General features: G+C 40.5%; 1 protein-coding gene across 1 annotated transcript in view; it reads left to right on the forward strand.

Moving 5' to 3' along the window:
- hydin (HYDIN axonemal central pair apparatus protein) overlaps positions 1 to 10,373 on the forward strand; it is a 49,431-nt gene that overhangs the window by 1,632 nt on the left and 37,426 nt on the right. Inside the window, exons 4-20 of the mRNA XM_019893936.1 lie at positions 35 to 255; positions 1,310 to 1,397; positions 2,189 to 2,398; positions 2,701 to 2,889; positions 2,973 to 3,147; positions 3,273 to 3,346; positions 3,847 to 3,974; positions 4,148 to 4,278; positions 4,513 to 4,640; positions 6,060 to 6,173; positions 6,364 to 6,441; positions 6,539 to 6,688; positions 6,805 to 7,044; positions 8,484 to 8,607; positions 8,715 to 8,789; positions 9,090 to 9,260; positions 9,919 to 10,089. Of these exons, the coding sequence (XP_019749495.1) occupies positions 35 to 255; positions 1,310 to 1,397; positions 2,189 to 2,398; positions 2,701 to 2,889; positions 2,973 to 3,147; positions 3,273 to 3,346; positions 3,847 to 3,974; positions 4,148 to 4,278; positions 4,513 to 4,640; positions 6,060 to 6,173; positions 6,364 to 6,441; positions 6,539 to 6,688; positions 6,805 to 7,044; positions 8,484 to 8,607; positions 8,715 to 8,789; positions 9,090 to 9,260; positions 9,919 to 10,089 (2,467 nt within the window). The remainder of the gene's footprint in view (positions 1 to 34; positions 256 to 1,309; positions 1,398 to 2,188; positions 2,399 to 2,700; positions 2,890 to 2,972; positions 3,148 to 3,272; positions 3,347 to 3,846; positions 3,975 to 4,147; positions 4,279 to 4,512; positions 4,641 to 6,059; positions 6,174 to 6,363; positions 6,442 to 6,538; positions 6,689 to 6,804; positions 7,045 to 8,483; positions 8,608 to 8,714; positions 8,790 to 9,089; positions 9,261 to 9,918; positions 10,090 to 10,373) is intronic.

A 10,373-nucleotide genomic window follows, 5' to 3' on the forward strand; every position in this document is an offset into this window, starting at 1 on the left:
ATATATGTATTCATATATTGGACATGTTTTCCAGACCCTCAATATTTGCTACAAAGGACACCCACAACAGGACAAGGTGGAAATGCATGCTGAAGTCCATTATCCCAACCTCCATTTTTCCTCCACCACAGTGGATTTTGGCAGCGTCCTCAACTCCACAGAAAATCACCAGGAAGTCACCATGACAAACTGTTCCCCACTACCGGTATTTTACCACTGGGCCTGTTTGGTGGATCATACACATTGTGTCGTCAGGTATATCAACACGAGACATTGACGGTCGACATCGCTCATGAATTGTGTTTCAACCGAATTACCGTATTGGCCCGAATATAAGACGGTGTTTTTTTTGCATTGAAATAAGACTGAAAAAGTGGGGATCGTCTTATATTCGGGGTCTAGACGTAATACCCATTCACGACGCTAGATGGCACCAGATATCATTGAAGCGAATGCTGAACTTGACTCCCCAGGCCAAAGTGAACCCCTACCACGAAGAATAAAAATAAAAATAGCGGTAGCACGAAGAAGAAAAATAAAAAAATAGCAGTTAGAAGGAAAAGAGAAGAAAATAATAGAAGAGATAACAGACAATGGAGAAACATAGTGACAATCTGGAGTAAAGTGGGTCGAAGATCAGCCAGGTTAACCGGCAGCTGAGGAGAAGTTATGATGTAATTTACATTTCGAAAACCAGAAGTCATTCATTTACGAATGTGATTGCACTTTAGATTTGAATGAGGCAAAATAACATGCTTTTTCTCTCACATATATTGTTATAATCATTTGTTTCAGATGCACTGTAATTATTTTCTGTATAAAAAATAATTTGGTGTTAAAAAAGTCTTTTTTCAAACTTGAGTCTTGGAAAAAGAAGGGGTCGTCTTATAATCTGGGCCATCTTATATTCGGGCCAATATGGTATAACAAAAATAAAAATTCATGAAATAGCCTGGACAAATTTGATTTCTCCAAATACATTTGAGCCATTGAGCGCGCTCGACGATAGTCATGCTTGAACTCTGTCATTAATTAATTATAGTATATTTGTGAATCCTCATTAATTAAAGCTCCAATTAGACCTCAATCATGTTAACTATTTAATTTCATTTACATATGCAGACAAAGTCACAGCTCAGTCACTTTTCCAAATATTTCTGCATATTCTTGTATTTGCTCCCTTGTGGAATTGTATTTGTATTATATATATAATATGGCTAGTATAATTATTTGTTTAGTTTACTCCTATGTTTTACTATTCCACACTGTATCCATTTTAGAAAATAATATAATACTTCTTCCTCAAAAGGTCTTCTGACCCCTCTGTACCTGCTCTCAGCGAGGAAGGTATTATCCCAGACCCGGACGTCTCAGAATGCTCTGTGTGTGTGCAAGAGGTACGCTTCAACATGCAAGTAAACAACAGTCATTATGAAAAGCTCTTTGTGCAGAGTATGAATTATTATCCATCCATCCATCATCTGAACCGCTCATCTTCCTGAGGCCCATGGGTGTGCTGGAGCCTATCATAGTTGACTCGGGGCACCCTGAACTGATTGCCAACCAATCACAGGGCACACAGAGACAAAGAATCACTCACAATCACACCTAAGGACAGTTTAGAGGCCCGAATTTGTCTACCAGGCATGTTTTTGAAATGTGGGAGGAACCTGAACAAAAACCCACGCAGGCATGGGGAGAACATGCAAAACTCCACGTAGAGAGGTCCAAATTGGACCTGACAACCTCTGCACTGTGAGGTGGACGTACTAACCAGTCGTGCCACCCATGCCTCATTATGTTATGGATTGTAATACAGTATTCTTCATCCATCCATTTTCATGTTTCAGGGGTGAGTTCAAGTCTGTCCCAGCTGTCTTTGGGTAAGGTGGATGGGGGCACAGATAGACAACCAACCATTCAAACACATATTTACACCTTATGAAAATTTAAAGACTTTTACCTAATGTGCATATTTTTGGAAAGTGGGAGGAAGCCACACGAGTGTACCAGGAGAAACCCACACAAGCACAGGAAGAACATGCAAACTGCATACAGGATTGTGTGACCCAATATTAAAACCCAGAACCACAGTGGGAGAATGAATTATTTTGGGCCGTGGTGCTGAAAAATGTATTATGTGACAATAGTAGGGTGGTTTGAACTGATGTTGATATTCTTTCTGTAGATTTTTGATGTCTTACCAATGCATGGACATCTGAAACCCGGCGAGCAGCAGTTGGTCACGTTCATCTTCCACGGCCAGGACTTTGTTACCCGAGAGGTGGTCGCACAGTGCCAAGTAGAACATGGACCGATATATAATATTGAACTCAGAGGGGAAGCATCAGAGATCAGCTTCAGTCTGGATTCAACTACCGTTGACTTTGGCCTACAGGTTTGACTGCCTTTAATATACCAGTCTGCAGGGCTGGCCTGAAGCTGATATCTAAGACTCAAAATTGACGCTTCGGTGCTGACATAAGTTTGCTCACAGACGGATGAACTCATTTCTAAGCAACATTCATTTGAGTGCAAAAATGCTATTATCGCTCACATTTGCTTATTAACATTAATTATATAGGGTCGTTATTTTCTTGATAATGTACTTTGTGATTCTTGCAAATAGAAAACAATAAATAAAAATTTATAATTTGAGAAGCATTTTAAGTTTTGTTTTTTTGTTTTTTTTAATTCCAGCGTTTTGATCAAATTGGCGAGTCAACTGTAATTCTGAGGAATACTGGAAAGGTGGGCTTTAAATTCGCTACTGAAAAGCCACAAAAAAAGAAGACAGTGGAACAGGAGAAGCAAGATACCATGATGGAAAATGAGGATGAGCAGAACGAGGAAATCCGACCTGGTCAACCAAAGGTCATTCCAGCTACGGTGAGCTGAAGTTGAGACCAGGAACGTCAATCATTTTATCTACAGAGTAGTTTTTTTTTTCAACTCATTGTTTTGTGTGGCAGGGTTACATTGACGCTGGCTCGAAATATTGTTTGCGTGTGCTCTACCTTCCTGGCATCCCTGAGAAGTTTGAAAAGCAGTTTCAACTGGATGTTGCTCACTTACCACCACAGATTATCACACTCACAGGCGAGGGAGTGTTCCCGAAGATCTCCCTGAATTTGCCTCGCAGCCTAGGTAAATGTAGACCAATGCAAAATACAGACGTGAACCTATTTCTGATGCAATGAGATCATTGATTGGAATACAGTACATACATGGAACTGTAGACCTTTTTTTCCAAATCTATTATTTCTTTGCAGCTAAGGAGAGCCACAGTGATGTGCTTGACCAGGCCAGAAAAACAGTCAAAATGGAAGGAACCAGTGCCTTTGATGTCAGTCCTCAAATTAGTCCTCAAAATAAATGTTACAGATGTTAGGCTTTCAAATCTTCTGTTCTTCTAAGAGGTCATTTTTGATGTGTTTCAGTTAATTGAATTTGGTTATATTCGAGGGATTGGAACAGATGGGTTGAGTACCGTAATTTCCGGACTATAAGCCGCGACTTTTGTCACACGCTTTCAACTCTGCGGCTTATTTAATGAAGCGGCTTATATCAAGACTTTTCTAACGGCCGCCTGTGTACTGTCTTTCTTTGTAAATATCTCATGTTACAATATGGGCACCTGCGGCTTATACACAGGTGCGGCTTATGTATGTACAAAATATTTTTTTCCTTTAAAAATGTAGTGGTGCGGCTTATAATCAGGTGTGCTCTATCGTCCGGAAATTACGGTATCTTAATTGCTACTGAGCATGAGTATTATGTGTCCTGGAAACAGCAACTATATCCTGCATATACACATTGACTTTGAGCTCATCTGTCTTCTTTTAGTATGAACAGTTGCTTCTTTTGGAAATTGAGAAAATGCTGGTCACAGAAAATGCTTTGGCTGTCAGCAAAAGCCTTCTGGAGGTGGGGAACTCCCAAGGTTCCACCAAAAAATGGAACAAACTCAGCAAGTATGTATTAGCATGTCGACGTACAGCTACACGTTGTGAAATCCATGCTCCAACAAATCGACCTAAATATGAACTGATTTTTTTCTCCCCTGGACATTTAGATCAGGAGTGTTGAAAGTGTGGCATAGTGAGCCTCACCTCAAAGAATATAAAACTCCTTCTCGTCCCCCCAGGTTCCTCCTCCCAGAGTATGTTCTGGATTTTGGTTATGTTGTTCCGAGCCAAGTCCTCAAACAAACTGTTAAGATTACCAATAATGGACCATTACCTGTGTCCTTCCATGCCAACTCCAAAGTCACTGCAGGTAAAATGCATTTGCATGTTTAATACAAACATTGACGTGCCTTTTTCAGTACTTTAAGATTTGATACTTCTAAATGTTGTGTTATCAAAAAGAATCCCTTATGATTGGATTTTTAATACAGCATGATTACTATGTTCTGCCATATAGTCAAAACATGCTTTACTGCTTTGTTGTCTTTCCTAATTTGTGCCATAAGCTATTAAAATGATGTGATTATGTGCTTGGTCCTTCAAGGTTTCAAAGTTGAATTTGGTAGCGTAAGGAACCTTTCCTGCGGTGAGAAAGAGACTTTCACCGTTGAATTTGATTCCCAAAAGGGCAGCCTGTCATTGGGGATTAGAAGTGCTCTCATTCCAATTCAGGTACTCGTCACTTCATGAGAATCTTTTTCATTTAAAGTACATGTTATGGAAATGTACCTGGCCCTATAGTCGGCTGCATCTTTTACTGGAAAGTTTTGGTTCTATACCTTTCACTGGTGCTGAAAAATGAGCCTTCCTTTAGGAAGTAAGCGTCTTGTGGAAGTCGAGCCTTTCGTTTTTTTTTTTTTTAGTTGGATGTCCGTTTTGAGTTTCTCCATGGAATTGAAAAGGCATTTCGTTAAGGCAAACCAGATTCCTCATTAATTTGTTAATTCTTGGTTCTGCCTCTTGTCAGCCATCTCATGCTGTTCAGCCTTGCTCTCAGCAAATTGCAGTGAAGGCTACTGGATGACATAGTGCCACTTCCACAGGCTAAAAAAAGGCTTCTGTGTGAAGCTAACTAGCTGTGTGTTAGCCTTCTCCTGTCCAGTGTTTTTGGCACATCAGTTAGGAGGTTTCATTTCGGACTGTCCATTTACGTCCACATACCGCATTTTCCGCACTAAAAGGCGCACGTAAAAGCCTTCCATTTGCTGAAAAGCTCGCAGCGCACCTTAAAATCCGATGCGCCTTGTGTATGGTTATTACAGTAATATGTCGACCCCAAAATGGCTCATTGCTCGGGACATGCTTACAACACAGAGTTCAAACTTAAGATGACCGGGTTACGCAGTTGAACACGGAAATAGAGCAGCGGCAAGAGAGTTCAACGTTAACGAGTCAGTGTTATGACTTGCTGTTGGTTAAGTGAACTGTGGCGCTGCTTTATTAAATAAGTTTTACTGACATCTGATCGTTCTGTTGGCATTTCCTTGAGCGTAGCTCCATCTAGTGGATGCATTGTAGATTGTGTCTTATAATGCGGTGCGTCCAATATATGAAAAAAATTACAAAATAGGCCATTCATTGAAGGTGCGCCTCATAATCCAGTGTGCCTTTTAGTGTGGAAAATACGGTACACCTAAAGGCAGTGCAATTCATCTCTAGTTCTGCCATCTTTGGAAGGAGTTTGTCAGAGGCATCTCGTTCTTCGTCTTGTTGCTTGCAGCAGCCTTATGCTATTAGCGGGCAGCGCTGACATAACTATGGTGAGGAGGTAACAAACCTGTTGAAATATGTTTTATAATTAGGGCATCGATAAAAATTACCGGTACCTGACACAGGGCTGCCTCTTCAAAAAGAGCTATTCTCAGTGAGACAATACAATGAAGTGTACAGTCATAATTTTTCTCGGTCTACTTTGATTGTCAGAGGGTTTTATTAAGACACTAAGCAACTGTTTTAAATTAAAAAAAGAGAGAATATGTCTCCTTTAATCCAATGTACAGTGTGTTTTAATTGTAAAATCACATCCTTCACAATGCAAAGTATAAATGGGATGTTTCTTGGATTGACAGGTTATTTTATTTTGGGTTACAGGTCATAGGTGGTCCATCAGTGCAAGTGCGTCTTTGCGCAGTGGTGACTGTGCCGTCAATCTCTGTTTCCTCAGACACACTGCAGTTTGACATTGTGCGGTGTGGATTGTGTAAGGTAATACAATGTGATAAATGAACATGCGTTTTGGCAACATGATTTTCAACAAAATGTACTTTCACCTTTACGTCATATGTCATTATTTGCACGGAGTGACATAAGAATACCATGTGTAGTGTAGGTTGCCTTTAGGTGCAGGAAAAAGTCGAGTCAGCAGCTAAAAATGTCAAGTTTTATATTCCATCAGATTCAAACAATGCAGCTATTTAATCATGAATCCGTGCCCTGCCAATGGAGCATAGTGGAGGATGTGAAGCCTGTAAAGGTACTCAACAATACAAGCTGTCGTCCGCTCCCAATTACAGGTTAATACATGTCTTTGCATTAGCTTGAGACTTACTTTTTTTCTACTTTTCGCTCAGGTTGATAAATTCCTGCCCCTCCATCAGCGCAGCAAATATCTGCAGCAGCACCCGCCACCACCTGTGATGTTTGAGATGACTCCTTCTTCCGGTATTCTCACCCCCGGCGAACGGGTCAATGTGCAGGTCAAGTTCAGTCCCACTGAAGGGGTAAACACATTCATCTTGTAGAGATTGCACCGAAATAATGCGAATACAGGGAAAATAATGATTGTGCAAAAATGAGAACAAGCACATTAACTCACAATAAGTTGATTTGTTTGCAGTGTCTTTACAAGAGGCATTTAATAATAACTGTAAATGAGGGCACCCAGCCGGTGATCATCACAGCCCTGGGACAGGGTGAAGACCCAGAACTGGTCTTTTGTCCACCAGAGTTGACCATGGGGCCTTGTCTGCCATTCAGCATGGAGATTGAAGCAGAGGTCATCGTTAAAAACCCTTGCTCTTACCCCATTGAGTTCTACTCTCTCGAGTTTGACACACAGTACTTGAAGGAAGAAAAGGTAGAGTTCTTTTTGCAAACTATTTTTAATCATATAATCCCATATTTGATGCCATATACAGTCATACCTCAGTTTTCGACCATAATCCGTTCCAGAAGGCCGTTCGAAAACCGATTTGTTCGAAAACCGAAACTACGCTCTTTTAAAAAAAAAAAAAATCTTTATTGAATACATCTGTTCACAATGGAATGCCACATGAGGAAGCGTCACTTCCTCGTCTACCCGAGGAAGCGTCACTTCCTTATGTAAGGAAGGCGAGAGGAGTCAAGTGACGCATTCAAGTGCGCTCGGTTTGTTCGAGAACCGAAATTCAGTCATCATCTGAGGCAAAAAACCCCTCGAAATTTTTGGTCGAAAACCGATTTGGTCGAGAACAGAGACGTTTGAAAACCGAGGTTTGACTGTATTGTGTTATTGGGTATTTTACCAAGCACACGTAACTATGTAAAAGCTATTGTTTTGGCTGTGATTGTTATGATGTGTCCATTCACTCATTCATTCATTTTCCAAACTGCTTGAACATAAAATTATTTTCGGGAAGAAAAAAACTATTGGGTGGGGGGGGGAATACCGGACTTGTCAACAGTCAATCAGAGAGCACATGTAGACAACTCTTCATGCCTGGATGGATTATTTAGTGTCCCCAATGTTTGCATCTTTCAAAATTGGGTGTGAGATCTTATTGTGAAATCATAGTTTGAATGGTGTCATGCTGTGTTAGGGTGCCCTTGTAACAAAAGGCACATCTGCCGAGTACATGAAAATTCTACCTGAGTAATGGTCATACATTATCCAATATAACTCTCAAGCCGCTTAAACTGAAATTTGATCCATCCATTTTCTGCACCACTTGAGCTAGAGGCCTTCTGAGAGTACATCTTTGACTCGACGCCAGTTAATCACAAGGCACAAACAAGAACCACAACAACCAATCATATCCCCGCCTATACTCATTTTCGAGCAATGTATTCCAGGGTTTCGAGCAATTTTCTCGAGGGCCACTTTACAGCATGTTTCAGATTTTTCCCTCCTCCAACACACCTGATTCAAATTATCCGAATCATTATCAGGCTCTTGCCGAGCTTACTGATGAGCTGATAAGCACAGAGAGAACAAATACGCCAGAGATTCAAAGTCAGAATTCTTGACTGTGAGGCAGAAGCACTCAGCAGTGTCATACCATGCTACCCCTAAAATATAATCCATTTTGCCTTTTTTTTTTTTTTCAAACCTCAGTTTTCTGTATTATCCTCAACTGCTGCACGTCCTCTGAAGTACTTTAGTTCTCCATATGAGAGGCATGTCATTGGTATCATTACAAGGAATAATGGACTGAAATACAGCATTTTCCCGATCTCTCTCTCTCTCTCGCTCACATACTCTCTCTGGATTTATTCGATATGTGTCCCTTCTTTACTTTCTTACATCACTCTGTCAAGATTCTCAATCTACTGGATGGATATGATGCAAACGATGTACTGTTGTTGCCTCCAAGATATGCCGGGGAGAGTCTTCCTGTAGAACTTATGGACTTCTACAAGGATCACTGCTCTCGGCTAAAAGGTGATGGAAGTATCAAGCATTGCTGCCTATGTGCATTTGACAGAAATGATTTCATTCATAGGGTGTTTACTGCAAATTTAATGACCTAATCTACCTTTATACTCCAGATAAAAACGTAACTGGAATGAGTCTGCAAAAACGAAGAGGTGGCAAAAAGGGTGAAAGACGTAGAACTGAACTCAGTGAGTGTGACTGCTCAAACTTTGCAAATCATCGCTGTCCTGTTAAAAGCACCCGTGTTCATTTTTGTCATATTTTACATTCATGGTGTGTCCGGGTTTTCGGACATCCCATTTACGTAAAAATGAAAAAAAAAAAGACAAAAATGGACTTTGGTGTTTTTCACAGGACAGCCACAAATTGCATTCAAATAACTTGAAATGGGAGATCCTTCGGTCTATTATTTTAAATAATCAAATGTATCATTGTTATTTACTATCATTTTTATTAATTTAATGCTCTTCTGTGTATGTGTACTTAAGTCATTTCAGATATAATGAAAGCAGAAGCTACTGGGAGTCTAGGAACACTCGAGATAAACCCTTTGTCCAGTGCAGTTGCCCGCTACATGGGTGTTGACCTGTCACCTAAAGGTCTAGCTGCTCTGAACTGCAGAGGCATTGCTATCATTATATATGGAGCCCCATTAACAGGTAACCAACCAAACATTGGCGAATCGAGTCTTTCTGCAGCCCAAAAACAAAACAAAACAAAAACACTTGATGCGATGTACAAACAAACCCCAATTCCAGTCAAGTCGGGACATTGTCTAACACAAATAAAAACAATACAATGACTTGCAAATCACTTTCGACCTGCAGTTAATTAAATACACTACAAAGTCAAGATATTGAATACATCCATCAATTTTTTGATCCGCTTTATCCTCGCTAGAGTCGTGGGCGTTTTGGAGCCTATCCCAGCTGTCTTCGGGCAGTAAGCAGGGCACACCCAAAATAATTTTCCTTAAAATTGCATCGAATTAATGGAAATTGTCTTTTATCTTTTCTCCATCTGTTCATGAAATATATATTTTCTATGCTGCTTGTCCTCATTAGGGTGACAATTGAGCTACAGCCTATTCTAGCTGACTTTAACTCCAATGTCTAAATTGATCTCATCATACACACTGGCTCTTTTTCACCGACATCAAGCATGACACTTCGACCTCTGAGCTTTTATGTGACTGTAAAGGCGTTGTACTTTCACTCTTAGGACGTATCTCTGGAATGTACTATACATGAACAGCATGGGTTCAGAATTGAGATGAAATCCTATCAATGTGTTTTTGCTGCTCTTCCATTCATTCAGATCAAAGCAGCAAAGCGACTGCTCTGGCCAATCACTATGGAGGGGCTTGTCTAAGTATGGATGCGATGCTCGCTGACTCACTGATGCATGGGACTTCCCTCGTTAGCTTGGCTGGAAGACAGCTGTTTAACCGTGCTGCTGAGGAGCACGCTCAGAGGATGGAAGAAGCTGGTATGCACAGTATTCTTTGCAAACTTTTTAGACTACGGCATCATTGAAAGAGGACATAATAATTTGCCTCTATAATGTCTTTCATTCAAATAATTGCTTTTCCAGAATGGCGGGCATCAAGTGTGAAAATTAAACAACCGAGGAAATCTCATTTACAAATATACAGTTGCAGGAAAACGTATGAGAAGAATTTGCAAATAGTGAAAATCCGCATGTAACTGACCCCAATTGAAATGTGCGTGTGTGCGTGTGTGCGTGCGTGTGTGTGTGTGTGTGTGTGTGTG

Source organism: Hippocampus comes, unplaced genomic scaffold (assembly GCF_001891065.2).
Source record: "Hippocampus comes isolate QL1 unplaced genomic scaffold, H_comes_QL1_v1.1 scaffold104, whole genome shotgun sequence".
NCBI classification, from domain to species: domain Eukaryota; kingdom Metazoa; phylum Chordata; class Actinopteri; order Syngnathiformes; family Syngnathidae; genus Hippocampus; species Hippocampus comes.